This window comes from Myxine glutinosa, chromosome 11, assembly GCF_964187855.1.
Source record: "Myxine glutinosa chromosome 11, kmMyxGlut1.1, whole genome shotgun sequence".
Classification (NCBI taxonomy): domain Eukaryota; kingdom Metazoa; phylum Chordata; class Myxini; order Myxiniformes; family Myxinidae; genus Myxine; species Myxine glutinosa.
In genome coordinates, this window is record NC_136271.1 from 67,123,060 (window position 1) to 67,148,570 (window position 25,511).

Consider the following 25,511-nt stretch of genomic DNA (forward strand, 5'->3'; position numbering starts at 1 on the left):
GGCCATGTCATGCACTTGTTCAGTCTGTTCATCACTGGTGTGACCAAGAAGAACCTGACCAATGCTGCTGCTTTCAGGAACACAATGAACTCATATTGTCAAATAATTACACCAGGATTTCTTACCTGATATAGTCTTATCCACTCACGGTCGATGCCTGTTTCATCTCGTGATATCGTCTATAATAAACCATAAGTAAATTCTGCCATTACGATAAAAACACTACTGTGTGTGAGCTGCGTTTATAACAACAAATGCTTTAATTAATTGTTCAAACATCGATGTATGTTTTCTACTCTGCCATAATCACCATGGAATATGTTTCAATGACTGTCATTACAACGTACATAAAATATCCTTCAATTTGATTTGCTACACAACTATATTCCAGACAGTTACAAAAACTAGATTTTTTTCAAAGCACATTTTTAGGGGTCATGACCTTCAGTGACCTCAAAATGACCTTCAGGATTATAATTTTAAAAATGGAACCCTATTTTATTGTACTCTTCACACATTTTTGATGTAATATAGCTTGGGTGCCAAGATTTATCATGAGATTCCCATGGGAGTTGTTGATGTAATTTATTCCTTGTTTTGTTGGTGTTGGCTGGTGTTGGTGGCCTGGTGTTGGCTTAGCGGTTAGGGTGCTGGCTTGGGATCCTGGGTTCGAATCCCGGTCGATCGCTGAATTAACACCAGGGGAGTTGACTCAGCCTGTCATCCTTCCGAGGTCGGCAAATTGAGTACCAGCTTGCTGGGATGAATGATCACGGTGTGTACCCCGGTTTAGAATAGGTACACCGTATCCCTGCGCATCGTAAGAGCATGACCAAGGGTTGGCGTCAGGAAGGGCATCCGGCCATAAAAACATTGCCTCAAACAGGGAACCATGATTGTCATGGGGCCCGCAAGGCTAACCCCTGCTCTAGCGGGGAAAATGGCCTTAAAACGATCATTCATTCATCATATTCATATATATATATATATATATATATATATATTGCATCCAACCAGGAAGTTAACTAGAACTCGAGCTTCCAGGGAAGCAGGACTCAACTGAACTGACTGGACAACTTTAAAGTAGGTCAGTTGTCTGTACTAGATTTGACTTAAGATAGCAACCTACCTTGTGTGGCAAGAGTCTCACACCACGTTTGATCAAAATCCATAAATATTTGTCGACGTTAAATTCTTAACGTCGTTTCGGAGCTGAAAACAATATGGCAGCCATTTTGTGACGGATCAGGTTGGAATGCAATAGCAACCTACCTTGTGTGGTGAGGAATTAAACATTCTAAGTTTGATCAAAATCTGTTAATATTTGTGGACGCTAGAGTGTTCACGTCGTTTTCATGACCAAAAAAAAAAATGGTCGTCTAAGTCCGCCATTTTTCAACGGATCGGGCTGAAATGTAATACCAACCTGGTCCTTGGGGTAAGGATGCTGCATGTCGAGTTTGATCAGAATCGGTTGATATTTGTGGATGCTGGAGTGTTAACATCGAAAAGTTAACAGACGACGGACGCCGGAGGGTTCAGTATGTGATAAACTAAACTGGACGGTAGTCCAGTTGAGTTAACAACTGGACGGTAGTCCAGTTGAGTTAACAAGCAAGAGCGGGTGACATTTCTCCCGCTTCCCAGCGACCAACCTCCTTCCAGGTTTCCGTTTTCTCCTTCCTGGGAGTTTGCCTCTGTGTCCATCTTGTCCACCCCGTGCATCCTCCCATGCCCCTCATTCCTCCCCACTTCCCTTGTTTGACCGGATATCCTATATATTGTCCTTCAACCCTGCTGTTGATGTTTTCCACCGTTTTTCCGCTGTTCCTTTTGCTCTATCGTGTCCTCGCTCTTCCACAAGTCTTGACTTTGTATTGCAAAAAAAATCTGAAAGTATCTAAACTTTCCTACATCTGAAAGCCAACTGTGAAGAACCGCCACCCCAAATCATTGATTTAAGTTGTATACAACAATGGTCCCAGTACTGGTCAGAAAGGTATCACCTTACTTTCAACCACCCAATCAGATATCCTTCCACTCACAGGCACTATTTGCTTAGCAGCACTAAGCCAGCTTAGTTTCTCCAATCCATTTCGCTGCTCTACCAGCCATCCCACCAGCCCTATAACGTGAGCCAACAACCTTACATGCGCTATCTTATCAAATGCCTTCTGAAACTGAAGACCTTACTATAGCTATTACATTTCCTTCATCCATCCATTCAGAAACTGCTTCATAAAACTAGAATAAGCTTGTTAAACATATACCCCCTTTAGTATATCCATGATGACTGCCTTTAATTCGTTTAAATTTATTGAAATTGGTCCCCCATCTAATCCATAATTGAGATCACGAACAACTTCTCTGCAACCAAAGTTAACATTAGCTTTATAGTTCTCTTCCTCTCTGGATCCTTTTTTTTAAACATGGCTTACATTTGCTACTCTCCTATCCTCTGGTCCCTCTGCTGACTCAATTGAGCAGTGAAATACATCAGCTAACATCATGCTCATCTGGTTCCACCTTACTCAATATTATTGGGTGCCTATTATTTCGCCGTAGGGCTTCATCTTCTCATAGCTTTCCTTTTTCTTTACTTCCTCAACTGAGTACAGGAGGTAAAGAGTCTACTCCTGTCTATAATTCCATCTAAAAGCCCTTTCATACCTCATACATAGATTCTCTCAAAGTTCAAGCAAACCACTATTTTTAACAAGTCAGAAAAAAAACATTTTTTTTTTTTAAAACATGTCGAGATGGAATTCCCCCCAGAAAAACAAAAAAAAACAAATAAGGTAGGAAGGTATGACAAGGAAGGAATGACACCACAATACGACACCCTAATCCTTTTATGCATCGCCATGGCTTCAAAGTAGGAATGAAACCAAGTAAGAGCGTCATTATGTTATAATAATAATAATAATTCATTTATTTTGTATAGCGCTTTTCAGAAGCCCAAAGGCGCTTTGACAGAGTGGCAAACATAATGCATAACAATACATGAAAACAACAATTGCAAAAAGACAAGAATCAATAGGGAAATATTTAAAGCAAAAGGAGGGAGAAGGAGAAGAGATAGTCAGGGGTTAAAATGCTGTGGGTTGAATGTTGAATGCAGTGTTGAACATGTGGGTCTTTAGTGATGTTTTGAATGTGGTGAGTGAGGAGTCTCTGATGGTGTGAGGTAGTGAGTTCCAGAGGGTGGGAGCAGCGATGGAGAAGGCCCTGTCCCCCCAGGATCTGAATTTGGTCCGGATGGAGGGGGTCAGGAGGTTGGTACCAGCAGAGCGGAGGTTGCGGGTGGGAGTGTGTCTGGAGAGGAGGTCAGCCAGGTAGGATGGGGCCAGGTTATGGAGGGCTTTGTATGTCAAGAGGAGGATTTTGTACTGGATTCTCTGGGGGATGGGGAGCCAGTGAAGCTTGTAAAGGACGGGGGTGATGTGGTCACGGGTCCGGGAATGGGTGAGTAGACGGGCAGCGGAGTTCTGAATGTATTGGAGTTTATTGGTGATTTTTGAGGGTGAACCATAGAGGAGGCTATTGCAGTAGTCCAGACGGAGGGTGATGAAGGCGTGGATGAGGGTTTCTGCAGCCGTGGAGGAGAGGGATGAGCGGAGAACGGGCAATGTTTTTCAGGTGAAAGAAGGCTGACTTTGTGATCTGTTTAGTGTATTTGTCGAAGGAAAGGGTTTGGTCAAAGATGACGCCAAGATTCCGGATGTGAGGGGAGGTGGATACTGTTATGGTGGTTTTCCTTGTCTTCTACCGCTTCCTTTCTGGTCTTGCACCCTCTGCTCTTTCTGTAATTTCCCCCTCCCAGGTCTCTGTAAGGAGGATGTGGTGTCCAACAGCAAACCCCTTCTGGTGAAACTCCCAAAATCCAGAATCACTGCTCACCTCCACTCATTTGTCAGCTGTTCACCACCATCTCAGATCATGACCACATCTAAAAACCATGATCTTTTCTACCCCTGTTATTCCCCTCTACGTCCTCTACCCCCACCGCCCAAGCCCCACATCCTTCCAAATTTCACTTTTTCACTTCCTAAGAGTTTGCTTCTGTATCCTCATTCCTCCCCCTGCACTCATTTCTCCAAGTCTTCCTCTATGTTGTCATTGAACTCTGCTGTCGGTTTTTCCCACTCTTTCTACTGTTCCGTATGTTCTGCAGCGTCCTCCACTCTGTGTTCTCTAGCTCTTTCTCGAGGGTTGACTTTGTATACGAACATAGAATTCCCTCCAGAAGCACGACAGCCCACAGGATTTGTCCATGCTCTATCCTCTAAATGTTAAACGTCCAGCGAGGAAGCAGCACATACCATTTTTTAGTCTTTGATCGGAATCGAACCATTGACCTCCAAGCTCAGAATGTTTTGCGGTTTTTACATGCTCGCAGTGAGTGTATGTTGTGGAGAAAATCTCAAATTTGGATTTGATTTGGATTTGGATTTTGCATTCAGGATTTGGATTTGGCTTGAAAATCTTTGAAAATTGATTGAATTGGCTTGAAAATTTTGGATTGAAAATCAATTTGGTTTCAGACCAGGTCATTCTACTGTGGACATGCTGCTTCTGCTGTCTCAACAATGGATGGAGGTCCTCAATGCCAAACAAGAAATCAGAGCTGTCTCCTTTGACATATCACGTGCTTTTGATACGGTCTGGCACCCCGTTCTGCTCACCAAACTCTCCTCCTATGCTATGCATGGAAATCTCCATGCATGGCTTGCGGACTTCCAATCTAGTCGTGGTCAACGTGTGGACCTGAATGGATTTCTCTCATCTCCCCTTCCTGTTCAGGCTGGAGTTCCCCAAGGCAGTGTTCTGGGCCCTGTGATTTTTCTGGTCTTCATCAATGATCTCTCCGACTCTCGAGAAAATCCTCTATCTCTTTGCTGATGACTCCACTCTCTGCCGTTCCATACCTCATCCCTCAGATCGGCAGTCTGCAGCCTCCTAACTCTCTGCAGACCTTGACAAAATCACAGACTGGTCAAACAAGTGGAACATGTCTTTCAATCCTGACAAATCTCACACTCTTACTCTGTCTCTCCGAAAAGACAGACTGGACAACCCTCCCATCTACTTTCTCAACAATCCTCTCCAAGAAGTTCTGTCACTCAAGCTTTTGGGTCTCTCTATCTGCCATGATCTTTCCTGGGAAAACCACATTTCCAAGCTGGCCTCCAAAGCCAGTCGCCGACTGGACACCCTCCATCGTGCGGTCCTTTCTTGGCACACCTGAGCTCCTCACCACATACAAGGCTTTCATCTGCAGCTCAATGGAATACTGCTCTCCCCTCTGGGCTGGTGCTCCTGCCTCACACCTAGCTCGGCTCCACGCTGTTGAAACCAAAGCTTCCAGAATCATTGCAATCTCCCGCGAAGCAACTAACTCTGAGGGCCTTTCACTCACTCACCGCAGGCAGGTTGGTGGACTTTCTGTCTTTTGACGACTCCTCTCCAGCCTAGCTCCCCCAGCTCTGTCTGTGCTCTGTCCCTCAAATATTCCTGCAGGTCGCACAAGATCTGCCAGCAACCCTCTTTTGGTGAAATTGTCAAAATCAAGACTCTCTGCTCACCTTCACTCTTTCATTCCTCTTTTCTCCTGCCTCTGGAACAAACTCCCTCACTTTCTTCAATCCCACTCCTCCCTCCAGGTCTTTAAAACAGCTGTTCACCACCATCTGTTATCTTCCCCCATCCAGAACCTTGATCTTTTCTACCCCCATTAATTTCACCCCAGATCCACTTTTTTGAAATACCAACTTCTTTCCTTGAAGTCCTAGCAGTCAGTGTCCATGTGTTTTATACCTCCCCTTCCCATGCGTCCTCCCCCCAAGCCCTCTCCCTCCCACAGATCTCTCGATGTCCCTGTTCTCTACTGTTGTACTTGTGTGCTTCCCTCTCTCTCCCCATCTTGTCACCCACTCCCTTTATTATATGTTTTTTATGTATCCGTTTTTTTTTAGTGATTAATGTTAGCTCTTACACGAGCCTCGATCTTGTATACAAAAAATTTATATATGAGACAACCTTTAGAGGCTATTTTTCCCCGCAGAGCAGGGGTTGGCCTTTTTCAGGCACCATGGTCCCCTTTTTGAAGCAATGTTTTATGGCTGGATGCCCTTCCTGCTGCCAACCCTGTTAGTCGCCTCTTGCGACACACAGGGAATTACCAGTGAACTGGTACTCAATTTGCCAACCTCGGAAGGATGACAGGCTGAGTCAACCCCCCTGGCGTTAATTCAGCGATCGACCGGGATTCGAACTCAGGATCCTCGGATCCCAAGCCGGCACCGTAACCACTAAGCCAACACCAGGCATGAAAATTTAATGACAAGCTCAAATGATAAAAAGTTGTGGTCTGGGCAGACAGAGAAGCGATTGCAAAATCCCATCTCCCTCTGCACGTGACGAGGGGGACGGGCTATAATGTACGTATTTGCAAGTTTGAATCGTTTGCTTATAATAATCGATCCCAGAATTGAGCTTATAATAATAATATCGAATATATATATATATATATATATATATATATATATATATATATATATATATATATATATATATATATATATATGTATGTATATATATATATATATATATATATATATATATATATATATATATATATATATATATATATTAATAACGGACTATAAAACAATACCACCTGTGGCCAATCAAAACTTACAACGTGTGGTTGGTCCAGTGAAGTAATTGTTTACATTCTTCATGGATTTGGTACAACAAAAGTAATGCACGACATCATTGAAATAACTATACCCAGACATGTGAAACCCGCCACTTTCGTAATTTAAACTGCAGGCAGCTTTTCCTTCTTTTTTTTTTACTGCAAGGACTTTGTACCCCTGTTGCATAAACAAAAGTTTCCCGCCCCAGTAATCACTAAATTCTATAAATCAGCTTAAAGTTGCTCACACTGTGCACAGACCAAGTAAGAGCACCGTTGTGATTCATAACGTGGAACGTTCCGCTTCAGTAGCCTACTTGGGACAATCATTGATGGGTTCCTGCCTACATGTTATTTAAAGTTGAACCTCATTGTCTGTTAAAGATTGTTTAATCAAGTGAACGTCTTTAAACCTCACAGTTATTCTCCAGTCTTGGCAAATTAATCTTTGCATGTACCGATTATACATTCTGGTATTCACTCACAACTTGATGATTACAGGCCTATCAGCAGGAGATAGAGTTGAACACAGTACGCATTGAAGAGCTGATCACGCATGCCGAGGAGCTCATCATGAAGAGTGAGCCATTGGATGCCGCCGCAATAGAAGAAGAACTTGAGCAGCTTCGGCGGGACTGGCAAGATGTGTTTGCCAGGGTTGAACGATATCTTACTCGGATCCATGGTCTTCCAGTGAGTCATGCTTGAATTGTTTTTTTTTTAAACAGATAAATTGTGATACTGCTGTCTGCTGTGAAAAGTGCGATTGTAAGCTTGCTTTATGTAACTTCCAGGTCATAGTGACCGGAGATGAGAGGGAGGTGTCCGATGTTGAGGCTGAGACGGAGGAACTAGAAGTAATAGGGAGGATCGAGCCATACCGCCCCATCGATGTTTCAACCACAGCCACCACCGCGGCATCATGCTTCCTGCAGCCTTTGTCAACGCGGCCGCAAGGGCAATCGGCACTACGTTCTGGTCGAGATACCCCTGCCAGCCTTGAGTGGGACTATCAGTACGATATCACCAGGCCTGAGGCTAGCGGAGATGGTGGTGGAAACGAGGATGAAGATGAACATGACAATGACAGGACTTTCACACTTGATGATAGTGGCTTGTCCGGTATGTTTTAAACTTTGCGGTTTTCATGCACACGTAATATTTGCGGTGATTTTTGAAACAAAGAGGCCCTTAATATGTTTGCATTCACTTTCAACTCTTAAAGGGATCATTGCGAACCTGTGGATCTTGAGCCACATATTACTTTTTAAGGAGTCGCACATTGCATGTTCCACTGGCAACGTCTTGGCAGCCATTTATATCATGGACACCAAATGGCAAGGTACGAGTATTTTGATGTGTGAAGATGACAGTTGTTTTTATTGTGTGGTTTTGCTTTCCAGGAAATGGTGGTAGAGTTCTGGATCACCAGCTTCAACAGTTAGATGGTGCATTGGATGCCTGCAGATTCCATCTGCAACAGACAGAGATCTTTTTGAGTCGGCGAACGCCCACAGGGCCTGACCTTGATTCTGCCTATGACCAATATGTAAGGCCGCATCCCTTTGTATTGTAATGTTGAACATTGTAGGTATTTCTGCGGACTCCGAGTGTACTCGTAGTGCTAGGTGTACCATATTCTGCCACTACGAGTATTCTCATAGAAAAGATTACGTTATTCCATTGTAAACAGAACATGCTACCGTGCCAGATAACACAACACATGATTTGCTTGCATTTCGGTGAACATAAATCTATGTAATAATCATGATCAAATTTGTGTTGTACCATTATATGCAATATTGAAAATCACTGCAGTGCACAAATATGATAACGGCACAAAGCTCACTTCAGCTCAATTAAGACTAAAGATGATATGGTTACAATGTGAAAGTAAATAATTATAACTGAAATAAGCGTGTTCTGCATAATCCAGAGCATGTGACTGCCGGCAAGAGTCGGCGGCCAACGTGTTGAAGCATTCATGACTTGTTGTGAGTGCCCCGATACTGTTGTCCGTCAAAGTAAACTTCAGGTCCGTCAAAGTAATTTTTCAGGAACGTATCCCCCGCGAATATCGAGGTCCGTCAATATGTCAAATGCTGATTGTTATATGATAAGGCAAATATGATAAGGCAAATGCATTTCTGTTTCTGCCTTTAGGACTCCTCATTTAGGTTAACGTTAACATCACAGTTACCGGCCTGTATTTAAATGGACTTTTGATTCCTTTGCAGCTCATAAATGGCTTTTTAGGACTATAATGGAAGTTCTTATTACCCTGCGCTCGCGAAGCGAAAAGCAGGGTTAAGCATTCGACTGCATACGTGTGGCGTGCGTACGTACGTGTCTGCATTTTTAAAATTCATTTTCTCGGTAACCGTTGGTCCGATTGACATGAAATTTTACCATAGGAGCGCCTCCGCGTGTAGAATTTTTAAAATTCATAATTATGACGTCATAGGTCACGTGGTACGGACGCCATCTTGGAAAAACGTTACACCTCTATATCTCCCAAACCGCTAAATGGAAAAAGTTGAAACAAGGCTCGTTTTCAAGTACTCCCCATGGGGAATAAGATATGTTGATGATGATGTAATTGGTGTCTTCATTATGACTTCATAATTCAACAAGTACAATGCTCGATCTGATCAGTATGAAAAAAAAAATCTCTGCAACTGTTAGTCCGATGAGCATGAAATTTTCAGAATATGAGCGGCTCCTCCTGTAGAATATTTTAATGGTAATTATGACATCATCATCATGGGTCATGTGGTACAGGTGCCATCTTGGAAAAATCGAAAAATGTTGCACCTCCATATCTCTGAAACCGCTCCATGGAAAAAAATGGAAACATGGCTCATCGTAAAGAACTCCCCATGGGAAATAAGATATGTTAATTATGATGTCATCGGTACCTTATTGATGACGTCATAATTCGACAAGTACAACGCTTATTTTGATCAGTATGAATTGTTTTTTCTCTGCAATTCTTGATCCGATTGACACAAAATTTTCACCATATGCGCGCCTCCTCCTGTAGAATAGTTTAATGATAATTATGATGTAATAGGTCACGTGGTACAGGCGCCATCTTTTAAAAACAGAAAAAGGTTATACCTCGATTTCTCCAAAACCGCTCCATGGAAAAAATTGAAACGTGGCTCATTGTAAAGAACTCCGTATGGGGAATAGGTGTTGTTAACGATGACGTCATTGGTGTCGTAATTATGATGTCATAATTTGACAGGGCAATGCTTAGTCTGATCATTACCTTCGCAAAAGCGGAAGGTTATGTTTTGATCGCTGTGTATTTATTTGTATGTCTGTGTGTGTGTGTGTGTGTATGTTATTCGCATAACTCAAAAAGTATTCAACCGAATTGCATGAAATTTGGTGGGATGATTGGTTATTATACGGGACACATTTGATTAGATTTTGGGAGCAATCGGGTCAAAGGTCAAGGTCACGAAAAGGTCAAAATCGTATTTTTACCATAGCGCGGTCAATGTTTATCCAATTGGCATGCAACTAATGCCAAAATGTTCAGAATTCAATGCCCGATCTTGTGATATACGACATGACCCAGTGAAGACATTACCCTTGTTAGCGGTTGGGGGTCAAAGGTCAGGGGGGTCACGACCTTGCAAAATGTGCGTTTTTTGTCATAACTCGGTCAATTCTTATCCGATTTGCATGAAATCAGCACCAAACTGTTCACTGTTCTGTTCCCTACACTCCCATGCCAAGTACAGAACAGTAGCTGCGGCGAAGGTATGCGCTCTACCGAGTGCCCGTTCTAGTTTTGAAATTTATTGAGTGTGATCTATGCAGCAATTATATTAGAAAATATAAATTTATGATATAATCGCTCACGTAGTCTGGCAGCCATATTGGATCAAAGAAAAAAAAAAGTTCAAAAACGAGTTGGCTCGCACCAAGTTGACTGCGCATGTTAAGTATTCTAAGAATACCATCTCGTTTGGTCCAAGTTTTTGAAATGTTCTTGAGCTCTTCTTAAGAGTGTGGATGATTTAATTGGTCATTATTTGCATGAAACATGATTTTGAAAGATATTTTTATTTACAGATAAACAGATAGTGACTACATCCAAAATTTGAATCGCACTTGGTAGAGCGCATACCTCCGCCAGGCTGAACAATTTACGTTTTGTATCCACTGATAGGCCAGATTTGAACCAAACTCTAATCGGCTTGTTCTTATCACCTAACATGCAACTCATCCGCAACTTTTTGAGATATCGTGCTATGTATCATTTTTGGCCCAATCTCTCAATGCTGAAGAATCACTTTAAAATTATAAAAAATTGTTGGATCCGTATCTTCACCAAAATCGAATCAATTCTTCCTTGGCAGACACCCAAGCTGTCCACCAAATGTTGTCTGAATCCTACCATAACTTCTTGAGATATTATTCTCAAAGCCAGACAGACAGACTGACATGGGTGAAACCTTTGGTCGTGGAGGTAATAAGACTACTGTACATTCAAAATAGTTGAAAAGTATATCCTTCAACTCGGTGCAACAGTCGCCAGTATTATGTGACCTTTTTTGGTGTCACTTCACCCCTCACAGTGATTCAGACATGGATATTTTTGTTTGTCCAAAACATAATAGGATGTGGCCATTCCTTCCTCAGATGCAACTGCTGGCAGAGTGTCAAGACAGCATTGAGCGTGTGCGGACAGTGGGTCAGGCCTTGCAGAATGAAGAAACACTGGGCTCGATACACCCTCCTGGCCTAGAGCGAAAGATATCCGGTAAGCATTGTAGCTTTTACATCAAGACCTGGTTTCCTTGCATAATGACTTCTTTCCAAATGGAAAGTCTTCCTTCATCCATAGATTAAGTTGTTTATGTCAAATCGAAGATTAGGAAAGCTTTATGTCATTCAAACACAAATACTTGTTTTGGGTACACTTGTTTTGTTACTTGATGATGCATTTTGTAAAAACTAAAAAAGAAATTTAAATGTAGCTAATGTTCATATTCGTGATGGCAATGTAAAACTAGAATGGCACTCGGTCGAGCGCATACCTCCGCCAGGCTGAGCAGTTTACGTTTTCTCATATCTTGTGTCCCAGATCTGTAAAACGCCTTCTCATATTCGTAAGTTCTCGTATCTGGATCCGGATTTGGAACTTCACCAAAATCTAATCAATTCATCCTTGTCATACACCCAACCGTTCCACCAGGTTTCATCTGAATCTGTCCACAAGTTTTTGATACATCCTGCTCACAGACAAACAGACAGACAGGAGTGAAAACATAACCTCCGTCCACCTTCCGTGGCAGAGGTAACTAGAACTAGAACGGCACTCAGTAGAGAGCATACCTCCGCCTGGTTAACCATATCACTCAATGGTGAAGAATCACTTTTAAAAAATTCTACTGGCTGGATCAGGATCCTGATCTTCACCAAAATTGAATCGATTCTTCCTTATCACACACACAACCGGTCCAACAAGTTTCGTCCAAATCCATCCATAACTTTTTGAGATATCCTGCTATATATCGTTTTGGCCCCTATCTCCCATTGGTGAAGAATCACTTAAAAAATTAAATAATTCTCATGTCCGAATCCATATTCAGATCTTAACCAGAATCAAATCGAATCGTCCTCGTCAGACACCCAACTGGTCCACAAAGTTTCTTCCAATTCCGTCCACAACTTTTTGAGATATCCTGCTATGTATAGTTTTTGGCCCTATCTCCCAACGGTGAAGAATCACTTAAAAAATTCTACTAGCCGGATCCGAATCCGGATCTTCACCAAAATCTAATCATTTTATCCTTGTCACATACCCTCCCGGTGTGTACCCCGGTTTAGAATAGGTACACCGTATCCCTGCGCATCGTAAGAGGCGACTAAGGGTTGGCGCCAGGAAGGGCATCGGCCATAAAACATTGCCTCAAACAGGGAACCATGATTGTCATGGGACCCGCAAGGCTAACCCCTGCTCTAACGGGGAAAATGGCTGCAAAACGATCATTCATTCATTCATTCATTCATTCGCATATGCTAAATCTCTGCCAAATTTCGTCCGAATCCGTCCACAACGTTTTGAAATATTTTGTTTACAAACGGACAAACAAACAGACAGACAGGGGTGAAAACATAACCTCCATCCACCTTTGGTGGTGGAGGTAATGAAACAGTTATCTTCGTTCTTGAGTTTATCATTGCTGCCCCCATGTTTTGTAAGCTGTGTACCTGATTTGTATTTTTCAACTCACATAAATATCTTACATTATTTACCTCGATGTGGTGGTTTTCTTATAAATGTGATGTTGTTTTTGTCCAATTAAGGTAATTTAAAAAAAAAAAATGTATCGAAATATTTTAAGTATTCATGGAGTTGTGATATCACCACTAATTTTGGTATGACAAAAGTCTTGTACTCCACAGATCATGGTCAACCTTACCCTGACCTGAACTCAGGACTTTGGGTTCCTACTTCTGCTTCGAGAGACCGACATTATATCCAATGTATGCACCTTGGATTGCATTGCAGGTGTGTTTGAGCGCTGGGAGCTGCTCAGGGAGCAAGCGGAGCTGAAGCAGCAACGCATGCTGGAGCGACTTAGGCGCCATGAGCAGTTTGGGAACCAGCTTCGAGAAGCTGATGCCTGGCTAGATCAAATGACGGCGCGTCTGAAGGCCGCACGTGAGCAACCTCCGGCCAATGATCTGCCTTCTCTCAAGCAACAGCAAGTGCTCTTTGAGGTTTGTTTATCAAAAATTATGTATGTCTATTAAAAAATCAAAAAAAATCAGTCTATATTATGAACTTTCTGACTCGACATTTACTTTGAAGGTTTCCATTTGTAATTCGTATCAAAATGCTGATACATGCATTTTCTTGATCAGCTGTTTTATGAAACCAATTTCTGTGCCTGAAATAGGAGATATGCATATGAGCCACTGTGTATGCCTTGAAATAGACAAAGCTGGATATTCACTTGACTTAATGCATCCAAAATGGCATTCGAGGAGACTGACAATTCGCAGCCACTCTCACTAATTACAAATGATCACCAGAAGACTTGCTGAGTGAAATTTTACATTATCCTGCTAACAAACACCACAATGCAACATTTGAAATGGCATCTGTGCATATACTGCATGTAGGCCTTCTTGTGCCTCTGTTGACGAAGTTACCGGAGGCATTACGTTTTCAGGTTGTCGGTCAGTCCGTCCGTCCGTGGTAGGTTTCCATTACCACGATAACTTGAGAACAGCTGAAGGGATCTTTGTCAAACTTGGTACAGGTACAGTGCATTCAGAAAGTATTCAGACCCCTTCACTTTTTTCACATTTTGTTATGTTGCAGCCTTATGCTGAAATCGTTTAAATTCATTTTTTACCTCATCAATCTCCACCCAATACCCCCATAATGACAAAGAGAAAGCAGGATTTTAGAAAGTTTTGCAAATTTATTTAAAAGAAAAAACTGAAATATCACATTGACATAAGTATTCATACCCTTTGCTATGACACTTGAAATTTAGCTCAGGTGCCTCCCATTTCTCTTGATCATCTTTGAGATGTTTCTACACCTTCATTGGAGTCCACCTGTGGTAAATTCAATTGATTGGACATGATTTGGAAAGGCACACCTCTCTCAATATAAGCTTATAAGGTCTCACAACTGACAATGCATATCAGAGCAAAAACCAAGCCATGAGGTCGAAGGAACTACGTGCAGAGCTGAGAGACAAGATTGTGTCGAGGCACAGATCTGGGGAAGCCTACAAAAAAAATTTCTGCTGCATTGAAGGTTCCCATGGCCTCTAAAGGCCTCTAAAGGAAAAATGGCCTCTAAAGGTGGTTTTTATTGAAGGTTCCCAAGAGCACAGTGACCTCCATAATTCTTAAATGGAAGACGTTTGGAACAACCAGGACTCTTCCTAGAGCTGGCCGCCCGGCCAAACTGAGCAATCGGGGGAGAAGGGCCTTGGAAAGAGAGGTGACCAAGAACCCGATGGTCACTCTGGCTGAGCTCCAGAGATCCTGTGTGGAGATGAGAGAAACTTCCAGAAGGACAACCATCATTGCAACACTCCACCGATCTGGGCTTTATGGCAAAGTGGCCAGACGGAAGCCTCTCCTCAGTGAAAGACACATGAAAGCCTGTTGGAGTTTGCAAAAAAAGCACCGAAAGGACTCTCAAACTGTGAGAAACAAGATTCTGTGGTCTGATGAAACCAAGGTTGAACTGTTTGGCTTCCGTCTGGCAACTTCTCATCGAGATGGTTCAGCTAGGTGTTGTAATCGCGTCTGGGTATCGTCGGTGCTTGTGTTATTTGCAATTACGTGTCGATCGCATTGCTGGCCGAGTGTGCTTTATAAGAACGAAGGGAAAAATCACAAGGGCAATTTACACACTGGGAATTTTATCCAAAAGCCCTAACTAATTAGCATAGCTCCACCCTCCGCATGGAGGCACATAACGCAAACCCGGACATCCAGCATTGACTTAGACACGTGAAGGCGGCTACACAGCATACGGCGCACACAAATCTATACAATCCTATCTGGACTAAGGTATTTCATTGCCTACCCCCATACATGTAACAGTATTCATGGTCTGTTGGGTTATGCCCTTATAATATATGGTTATGTAATGCATATGTCTAATGTCCATGTAATGCATATATGCAGGTAGTGGAAGAAAACATGGAAACACCTGGGTAAATGAGGGACACCAAGCAACGGCCACCACACAGGTGTGGCCCATGTGTTAATTAATCAAATAACATCCCAGCATGCTTCGGGTCGTGTATAAAAGTGCTGCACATGCCTGGTTGCCTATAGCTATAGCTAGCATGGCTGCAAGAGAAGAGACCCCCCAATGCCTCCATTCACAGGGCACGTGTGGTTGCCCAATGGTTTGATGAGCATGACAGTAGTGTTCTCCATATGTTATGGCCTTCCAAGTCACAAGATCTGAACCCAATCGAGCATTTATGGGATATTCTGGAACAACACCTGAGACAGTATTTTCCACCTCCATCAAACAGGTGCGAGTTGATTGACCTTCTCATGGAAAAATGTCGCCGCATCCCTCCTGCAGAATTACAGACACTGGTGAACTCTATGCCACGGCAATGCAGGCCATACTGGCCGCACGTGGTGGCCTAATGCCCTATTAAGTGACTTTACGTTGGTGTTTCCATTTTTATGTCTAGTACATATATATATATATATATTAGGGTGGTCCAAAAATTTGAAGATTAGATTTTCATTTCTCCACAAGCCTGCCCCTATTCCTATTGAAGAAAGTAGTTTGTGGTGAAATTTTGAGCTTGATTGGACAATATTTAGAGGATGCTCAAAATGTTGACAAATTTTAATGAATAATAAGATACAGAATTTTTAGCATCATACATCAATTCATAGATAATTATCTATTTTCAATTACTCAAATTATTTATTATTGTTGGCTTGCGCTTGTCTTCAATGGTATGACCAAGAGATTGTGCAAAAGCACTGGCCACAAACATAGCACACCAATCTGAGAGATTTACTCTGTCCAGAGTTGCCACTATTGCTGGAGTGATCACCTTGATGGGAGCCTTTTTCGCCTGTTTGGCAGAAGATGGACTTTGGAGTTTGAATTCATTGTCCCCTGAATCGGAGCTTTCAATCTCAGACTCATCATCATCATCAACCACAGCCGATGTTGATGGAACAGATTGCATTGCTGTTAGTCTCAGCAGCATGTTTCTTCTTTCTTTTATCTTCATTCTCAAGCCTGATACGCTTTCTGTTCTCCTTCACTGCCAGAGTGTTGTCCACAGATCCCATACGTGAACTTGAGGGATCCTCACGCTGCATGATAAGGAATGCTTTGTCTTCTTCATTCGTCATTTTCTCAAGCGCATCATTTGGTGAGATATCGAAGAGGGATTGAAGATCATGTTTGAACATCTGCTCCTTCACTCTATAGTTTTCGAATGTCTTGGTTCTATTTTTCTTTACCAGTTTGTAGGCATCATACAACCTCAAAAGTTGGCGCTCACAGGAATCTACTCTCTGCACTGGAATTCGTGCTTTCCCCCAGTATGCACACACAGCTTGTACACTAAGTTTGGCACTTTCACGAACTGTATGGTGTTTTTGTATGTGATGGTACACCATTTTCTGCAATGTGTGTCCTTTGGTTGGTAGTCCCCCACATATTATTTCCTTTTCAGACTTGCCCAGCAACCAAACTGTGGAAGAGCTGCGAGTTTCTGCCATCTGAAAAAAACAGGATAAATTAAAACTGTTTATTTTTTGAGCAACCTCGAAATAAGTTCCAATTGACCTCATATTTGGTTCATTTGATCTTTATAAACATAGGAACAAGGGCAGCCTTGTGGAGCATGGATTTTTAATAGTATTAAATATTACATATACCTGTGGACCACCCTAATATATATATATATACATATACACACACACACATTCCATGATAAAAGGAGGAAATTGAAAAATAATATTTGGAGAGATATTTTGTTCGTATATTTTATTTAACTCCCTAGAATTGTAGCTAGGAACTTGTTGCAATTTATTTTGGTTTCTTGCTGTAAATACTGCTATTGGCACCCACTCTGTCTTACCCTTAGGAATTCCAAGAAGAGATTGAGATGTGGCGTCCACTTCTGCTTTCCCTTCAACTGAGTAGCCATGAACTTGAATGGGATGGTATTGAAGTGGATAGCAATTTGCCTACTGGTGATGAGCATGAAGCAATTTACGAGGGACTCACTGACAGCCACAAGGATGTTACCTGTCAGTGGGAAGGGGTTTTGCAGAGTCTGGCAGATTGGCGACACAGCCTGGATTCACATCAATTGATCAAGGCCATTGACAAGGATTCACATCCAAGACAAATTGAACATGCGAGTTCTGAAATCCGTACTTTGGGAGAAACTGATGCAATGCAGCACAGCAACCAACCGGTATTATCGCACAGGGGAATATTGTGTTCGGAAGATGGCCTTCTTGGCCACATGGGTAGTTTTTTGTTTTTCTTTTTTTAGTTTATGTGCATATATCAAAATTAATTGCTATATCCAAGGTTTTTGTCTCTTTAGGACTTCTCGGTAGCTTGCCGCAAAGCGCATGCATTATTGACCAGCGCGGAGGAAAAAAGGAGCAAACTTAAATCACTGCGTATGTCTTCAGACACGGATTTACTCCTGGCTCACCAAGAAAATCTGAAGGTTATTGAAGTTGTGTATTTGTGTGGTTTTATTTCTTGTTTTTTAAAATTTATTTTAGGTTGCATTGTGTTTTTATAAGATTTGGGGGTGAAATTGGAATTGCAATTAACCTGCACGAAACGACTAGGATTGTCATCGAGAGCTGCAATGCTCTGCGACCCAGCTGAGCACCTTTGAAAGACATGCAGCAGAGCAGCGACACAATCCTTGGGGCACCACTGAACCAGCACAATGCCAGTTACTGAGGCAACAGCTGGCAGAAATGGCAGCTCTTGTGGAGAGAGATCTCAAAAAAACTAAGAGGATTGCAGTTTCTTCACAACGATCTGTAAGCTGTAATTGTTATTGTGTTTGGACTGTTGATGATGATTATAATGATTGCAATGATCATGATGTTGTTATTCAAACACTTCAAACAATATTCTCCTCGTGTTTAGCTTGGTGACTTTTTATCATGATGTACAGTTTTGTATAAAACAGGCTGTTAATACCGAGGCCTTCTCAATCTAATGTTAGCTTTCAATTTTGGTTTTTTTTGTAGACAATGTTGAGGTTTGTGGAGCAGCTAGAACACAGAATGGATCAGGACGTAACGGAATGAAAAGAACAGTACAAAGAGAAGGCGAGGGGTGGGGAAATGGGACAAGATTGATACAGTCACAAACTCTCAATCACAAAAGAAATGCATGGAGATGAACAGTGAGTCTGTATTTTGGGAGTTTCATCAGAAGGGGTTACCGTCGGACTGCGTGCACCTTGCAGAAACCTGGGGGGGAGGAAGGCAGAGCACGAAAACTGCAGAGGGTACAAGACCAGAAATGAGGTGGTAGAAGACAGAAACAGAAAGACCAGAAAGGAGGGTGCAAGACCACCAACCACTTTGCGATGTGTAAGTGATAGGCCCATAGACTCCGCTTAATCGCGGGAGATTCCAATAATTTTGAAAGTCTTGGTTTCCACAGCAGGGCAACGTCAGCTGCAGTTGGAGGCCTTGTAGGTGGTTAAAATTTCAGGTTTACCAAGAAAAGACTTCACGACCGAGGATGCCAAGCCATTGACTGGCTTTGGAGGCCAACTTAGTATGTGTTTTGCCAAAAATGATTATTGCTGATGGTGGGGCCCAAAGGCTTGAGTGACTGAACCTCTTCAAGAAAAGCTAGGACAAATAGCACGTGGGTGAACTGAGGAAAAAGCTGATGTGTCAGAGCAACAGAGCATGTTTTTAGGACGTGCGCTAATGACATCTGAGCCAGTTGCAGAATTTGAGTTGAGAGTACAGGTTAGAGTTCAGGTGAAAAAGACACATGGTCCAGCAGCAGTTGGGGGCAACTGGGTAGAGTGGGTACAGAGAGGGAGGGGTTGGGGGGGGGATACAAGATTTGGGCACAAACATAGAATTGAGGAATTGAGGCACTAGTGGCCTTCACACGAGCGGGGTTGGCTGTGGTGCCATTTCAAGAGAGGGAAGAAATGCAGGTGGAGCATACACCAGAGAAAGACTTATCGAGGTGCCACCATACTTTTGAGGTAGGTTGGACAGATGTTGTTTTCTTGCTCTTCTGAGAGTGGACACACTTGTTGCGGGCCTTGTGGAATGATCTGAGATTGCCATCAGTTGGATTTGTATGATAGGGAGGAAGAGTATGATAACTGAAGATGAGATGGGATGAATGTGTTCAAAAGAAAGAGCAGGTTTTTGTGGAAGAATTCCCAGGCTGGGTTAACTTGAGGGGTGGCAGATATAGAACACCTTCCCTGAAGTGAGATGGCTTGCTTGCAGTGCCTGCCAGTCAGCATGCGTGAACTGCCAGACTCGCCAGCGCTGAGGTGGTTCTGTGAGAATAGCCAGAGAGATGTTGTCTCTCACAAGAATATGATCAGGTAAAACAATTGGAGCAGAGGAAGAACAGGAGACTTTTGCAGGAAAGTTTGTCATCACCAAGTCCCGAACAGAGGATTTGCCATTGGCAGAAATCTGGGTCAGAAAGTTCACAGATTGAGTCAGGCCCATGGAATTGCCTTTCTTGCAGTGCCATGGCTGGTGAGAGAGGTACCAACTCCCAGCTAGTTAGCATTGTGATAGTGAAAATCACCACATATGAGGAAGTGGTTAAAGGTTGGTCCATGTTGGCTGAGAGAGAGATTTAAATGGAGTAATCACCATTAGGATAATTGTGCAACACACAAACAAAGAAGAAGTGGGAGTGTAGGGTAAGTTGCAGCCACATGTACTCTTGGGTAGAGTCCCTGTATATAGAGAATCCCGACATGGTGCGTCTGGAAAATTTTGGATACGTGGACCGTGTACGCCGTTTTGTTTCCATTCACTGTAAATCGGTCTGTTCAGTTCTGTGAGAAAATAATGAATACGACATAGCGAGTATGTTGTTTTGGTGGCAAAATTTGATAAAAACATCAACACGGGAGAAAGACCTTTTTCTTGATGGCCAACTAAAATTTAAATGCAATAACTATTTCATTGTTATTCTTTTTCTCCTTATAATTTATTTTCTTCACTCGTTCGTCATGTTCACTGCCTATCTTTACCTGCACCACCAAAGATGGATGGAGGTTATGTTTTCACCCCTGTCTGTCTATTTGTCTGTCTGTGAACATGATATATTAAAATGTTGTGGATGGATTCGGACGAAATTTGGTGGACAGGCTGGGTGTGTGACGAGGACGAATCGATTCGATTTTGGTGAAAACCCGAATACAGATCCAGATACAATAATTTAAATTTTTTAAGTGATTAAGTGATTTTATTTTCTAGGGCCAAAACCTATATATATAACATGATATTTCAGAACGTTGTAGGCGACTTATGACAAAACCACGTGGATGAGTTAAATAGGAGACAAGAACAAGCCGATTAGATTTTGGTTCAGGTCCGGATCCAGGTCTGACCTATCAGTGGGATACAAAACATAAACTGTTCAGCCTAGCGGAGGTATGCTCTCTTCCGAGTTCCGTTATAGTTTTCTATCTGTATTTCCATCACTTTTGACTTTCATCTCTTCACCTTATTATCTACTAGTTGCATTTATGTGCCCATCTTCTTTTCGTTTTCCTTTTAGCTCTCCACCTCTAAATTTACTTTGTGGACATAGGTTATGTTGCAATAACAGAATAATTAACTAAAATAAATCATCTAGTCGTCATCTTGTAAGCAGGGAAAGTTTGATAAAGCGCAAGAGCCACAGTGCTAGTCATGTGCACACTGGGCCGGCATAACAGACACGCCGCTGTGCATGCTGCATCGCACTTGGCAAGGATAGATAGACATACCGTCATGCTGGTGTGCGTGCCATCCCTCGGATGGACGTTAAGCCGGCTGTCCCATCTACCATCATTAGTTGGTGGATGTTAAAGATGCTGGCGGACTTCCTCTCTAGTCGTCGTCAACGTGTGGCCCTGAATGGGTTTCTCTCATCTCCTCTTCCTGTTCAGGCTGGAGTTCCCCAAGGCAGTGTTCTGGGCCCTGTGCTTTTTCTGGTCTTCATCAATGATCTCTCTGACTCTCTTGAAAATCCTCTATCTCTTTGCTGATGACTCCACTCTCTGCCTCTCCATTCCTCATCCCTCAGATCGGCAGTCTGCAGCCTCCTCACTCTCTGCAGACCTGGACAAAATCACAGACTGGGCAAACAAGTGGAACATGTCTTTCAATCCTGACAAATCTCACACTCTTACGATGTCTCTCCGAAAAGACCGACTGGACAACCCTCCCATCTACTTTCTGAATAATCCTCTCCAAGAAGTTCTGTCACTCAAGCTTTTGGGTCTCACTATCTGCCATGATCTTTCCTGGGAAAACCACATTTCCAAGCTGGCCTCCAAAGCCAGTCGCCGACTGGGCATCCTCCGCCGTGCGAAGTCCTTCCTTGGTACACCTGAGCTCCTCACCACATACAAGGCTTTCATCTGCAGCTCAATGGAGTACTGCTCTCCCCTCTGGGCTGGTGCTCCTGCCTCACACCTAGCTCGTCTTCACGCTGTTGAAACCAAAGTGTTCAGAATCATTGGAATCTCGCGCGATGACGCTATCTCCGAGGGCCTTTCACTTAATCACCGCAGGCAGGTTGGTGGTCTTTCGGTCTTCTACCGACTCCTCTCTGGCCTTGCTCCCCCAGCTCTCTCTGGGCTCTGTCCCCCAAATATTCCTGCAGGTCGCACAAGATCTGCCTGCAACCCTCTTATGGTTAAACTGCCAAAATCAAGACTCTCTGCTCACCTTCACTCCTTCATTCCTCTTTTCTCCCACCTCTGGAACAAACTCCCTCACTCTCTTCAATCCCACTCCTCCCTCCATGTCTTTAAAACGGCTGTTCACCACCATCTCTTATCTTCCCCAATCCAAAACCTTGATCTTTTCTACCCCTGCTAATTTCACCCCAAATCCACTTTTTTGAGGTGACTTTTGATTTCTTTCCTGGAAGTCCTTGGTGTCCTTGCGTTTTATACCTATCCTGCCTCCCCCCAGGCCCTCTCCCTCCAAAAACATCTCCCGATGTCCCTGCTCTCAAATGTTGTGTTTGTGTGTTTCCTCCCCTTCTCTCCCCATCTTGTCGACCGCTCCCCTTTTTATGTACTTTGTTTGCTTGTTTGTTTGATTTGTTTGTTTGATAAATGTTAGCTCTTTCACGAGCCTCGACTCTGTACACAAAAAAAAAGAAAAAAAAAAGCAGTGTCCTTCGCCAAGAGTAGGCGAGTTATCATCGGCATCTTGAAGAAATTGCAAATTCCTGCCCTTATTAACTGCTGGGAAGGCAATGGCATACCACCTCGTATCACCTTTGCCAAACAGCCAAACACCTGCCTTCCAGAAGAGCACTCAATCATTCTCTTTTTTTCATTCACACCTGTTACATTTACTAATTACCTGCTCTCTTGATGGTGTGCGCATCTGGCATGAATGGTGTGCCTCCATTTTTCTCTTTCACTTTCTTTCTTCCACTTCTTTCAAGCTTCTGCATTCTGTCACTACCAATGTGTTTCTTCTACTCACTTACTCTGCACACCTCAAATTAGACACTCAGTGGTGTAAACCTTTACCAGCGCATAACACTTCGTTTGCCGCGGTTTATGTGATATGTTTCAAGGTTGTAAACCAATTATATCTGATTGTATGCTTATTCTGACACATTGGGAAGAACGTAAATGAATCATATTGTAATATAATCTCCCTTTTTGGTGCAGAGAAAGTTTGATTGGAAAACAGGTTTGGTATGCCACGCTCAATGGAAACTAAATGGCTTCTGATTGCAGGTTGTCAGGACTCTCTATATACAGGGACTCTACTTCTGGGGGTTTGGAGTTGTAAGAGCATTACATGGACTGTGATTAACGGAGTTCGTGATTTAAAGTCACAACAACACTGCAGAGACAGGTTTCAGGCCTGTCTAACAGCAGGGGACAACAGCCGGGATGAGACATTAAGGAGTCAGGAATTTGCATTTTGCCAATCGTAGGCTATTCCTTTTTGGGGTTTTCTTTTTTGTTTCATTTGTCATATACTATGCTTAGAAGATATGTTTTTGAAACATAAAGTAAAGAACTATTGACTATGATGTAATTATATTTGGCTTAGTTGTTCTCTCATTACTCTCTCCATTTCCCAGCATTCAGCAACTACACCTGAACAAGACGAAGATCTTCGTGTGAGCGATTGCCCTCCACAAGTCTGGTACGTGTGTTAACCATGCAGCACCGCTCAGAATCTTCCCGGACACTGTTAAATAAATTAAACTATCTGTAATATAAAATTTAGCTTGGTGTTAGCTTAGCGGTTAGGGTGCTGGCTTGGCATCCTAGGATCCTGAGTTTGAATCCCGGTCAATCGTTGAATTAGCGCCAGGGGGGTTGACTCAGCCTGTCATCCTTCCGAGGTTGGCAAATTGAGTACCAGCTTGCTGGGATGAATGTGCCGGTGTGTGCCTCGGTTTAGAATAGGTACACCGTATCCCTGCATGCCATAAGAGGTGACTATAGGGTTGGCGTCAGGAAGGGCATCCAGCCATAAAAACATTGCCTCAAAAAGGGAACCATGATGATTGTCATGGGGCCCGCAAGGCTAACCCCCACTCTAGCAGGGAAAATGGCCTCAAAAAGGGTACACACACATCTGTTATATAAAATTTATTCCTCCAGGTTTTTAAAATACTCTGACTCAATAAACACGTTTTTATCTGCATTTGCAAAAGTACCTTTCCGACAAACCACCTTTCAGTGTCAAGCCTTTTTAGACAGCATTTCCCCTTGTTTGCAAAATACATAGTAAAACACCAGGTAAATGAAGCCCACCAAGACTGACGTACACGTGACACTTATGCATGAAAGGTTTTGTTGTCATGGAGACAAATTTGAGGTGGGAATTGTTGGCTGTATGTTCTCTTGGGGTCCTGGCATTCATTTAGTTCTGGAACATTGCCAGAACTTTTCCAACAGTACATTGGGTTACTCTTTCATTAATCCGCGAGTTTCAGGCAACCTTTTCGATGTTTTTATCTTAAGCAACAGTAAACTATGCTGAGGTTTGTCACGTAGTACAAGATACTCCAAGGAATTTATGCCGTAAAACAACACTGATATTTTTTTCATGGAATGTTTTCCCCACAAAATTCCATCGACAAAGCTCCATCACATACACAAGGATACACAAGGAATTTCGACGCAGGAGGAGGCCATTCGGCCCATCATTCCTGCACTAACCAACCCCAGTATCATCACCTATCCACACACATGCTACCTACCATACACAAACCGATATCCCCATACCCTCCTATCTCCAAAGCATCCAAATCCCATTTAAATATATCCACCCCCTCCATTGCCACTACCTTTCTTGGGAGACCATTCCATGCATTAACCACTCTCTGACTGAAAGACCCCTGCCTTAAAACTGTCCTAACTCTCATCTTCTTTACCCTCAAGCTATGACCCAAGGCCTAACACTATCCACTCTGCTGAAAAGCTCCACTTCACCTATCTTATCCACACCCTTCATTATTTTAAGCACCTGTATCAGATCCCCTTGCAATCCCCTTGCAATCTCCTCTTTTCTAATGTATAAAGTCCTGTCTCCTTCAAACGTTTGTCACGGCTTAGTCTAGCTCGGCTCCAAATCAATTTCATTGATTTCTCGACGCCGAACCTGCTCTATTACAGCTATATCCTTCCTCAGATGCGGTGACAAAAACTGCACATAATACTCGACATAAGGCCTCGCCAAATTCCTATACAATGCCAAACCTACCTCCCTCAAATTATAATTTATCCCGCGACAAATATATCCATAAATACTGTTGGCTTTACCTCAAGCTGCTTGTCACTGTACAGTACTGTCTGCATACTCCCCATCTCCAATCCCCACCCAATCCCCATATCTATTACCACCTCCAGATTCTTCTCCCAATGTGACACACTTCAAGATTGCCCCTTGCATCATGTAATCTTTATTTTCATTATTCTTACCCATCCCCAGTAGCCCCAGTAGCTTGCAATTATTCAGATTAAACTGTATCTGTCAATCATTTGCCCAATATATTCAATTATATCAATACTTTCCTGAATATGAT

General features: G+C 42.7%; 1 protein-coding gene across 6 annotated transcripts in view; it reads left to right on the forward strand.

Annotated features, from left to right (window-relative positions):
• The window catches only part of LOC137436726 (nesprin-1), a 344,176-nt gene that overhangs the window by 315,342 nt on the left and 3,323 nt on the right, over positions 1–25,511 (forward strand). For all 6 annotated transcript variants that reach the window (XM_068130758.2, XM_078786725.1, XM_078786724.1 and 3 more), the window contains 9 exons: positions 7,202–7,393; positions 7,495–7,822; positions 8,104–8,249; positions 11,360–11,480; positions 13,236–13,447; positions 17,335–17,670; positions 17,806–17,934; positions 18,062–18,262; positions 23,556–23,620. In XM_068130758.2, coding sequence (XP_067986859.2) covers positions 7,202–7,393; positions 7,495–7,822; positions 8,104–8,249; positions 11,360–11,480; positions 13,236–13,447; positions 17,335–17,670; positions 17,806–17,934; positions 18,062–18,262; positions 23,556–23,620 — 1,730 coding nt within the window. The remainder of the gene's footprint in view (positions 1–7,201; positions 7,394–7,494; positions 7,823–8,103; positions 8,250–11,359; positions 11,481–13,235; positions 13,448–17,334; positions 17,671–17,805; positions 17,935–18,061; positions 18,263–23,555; positions 23,621–25,511) is intronic.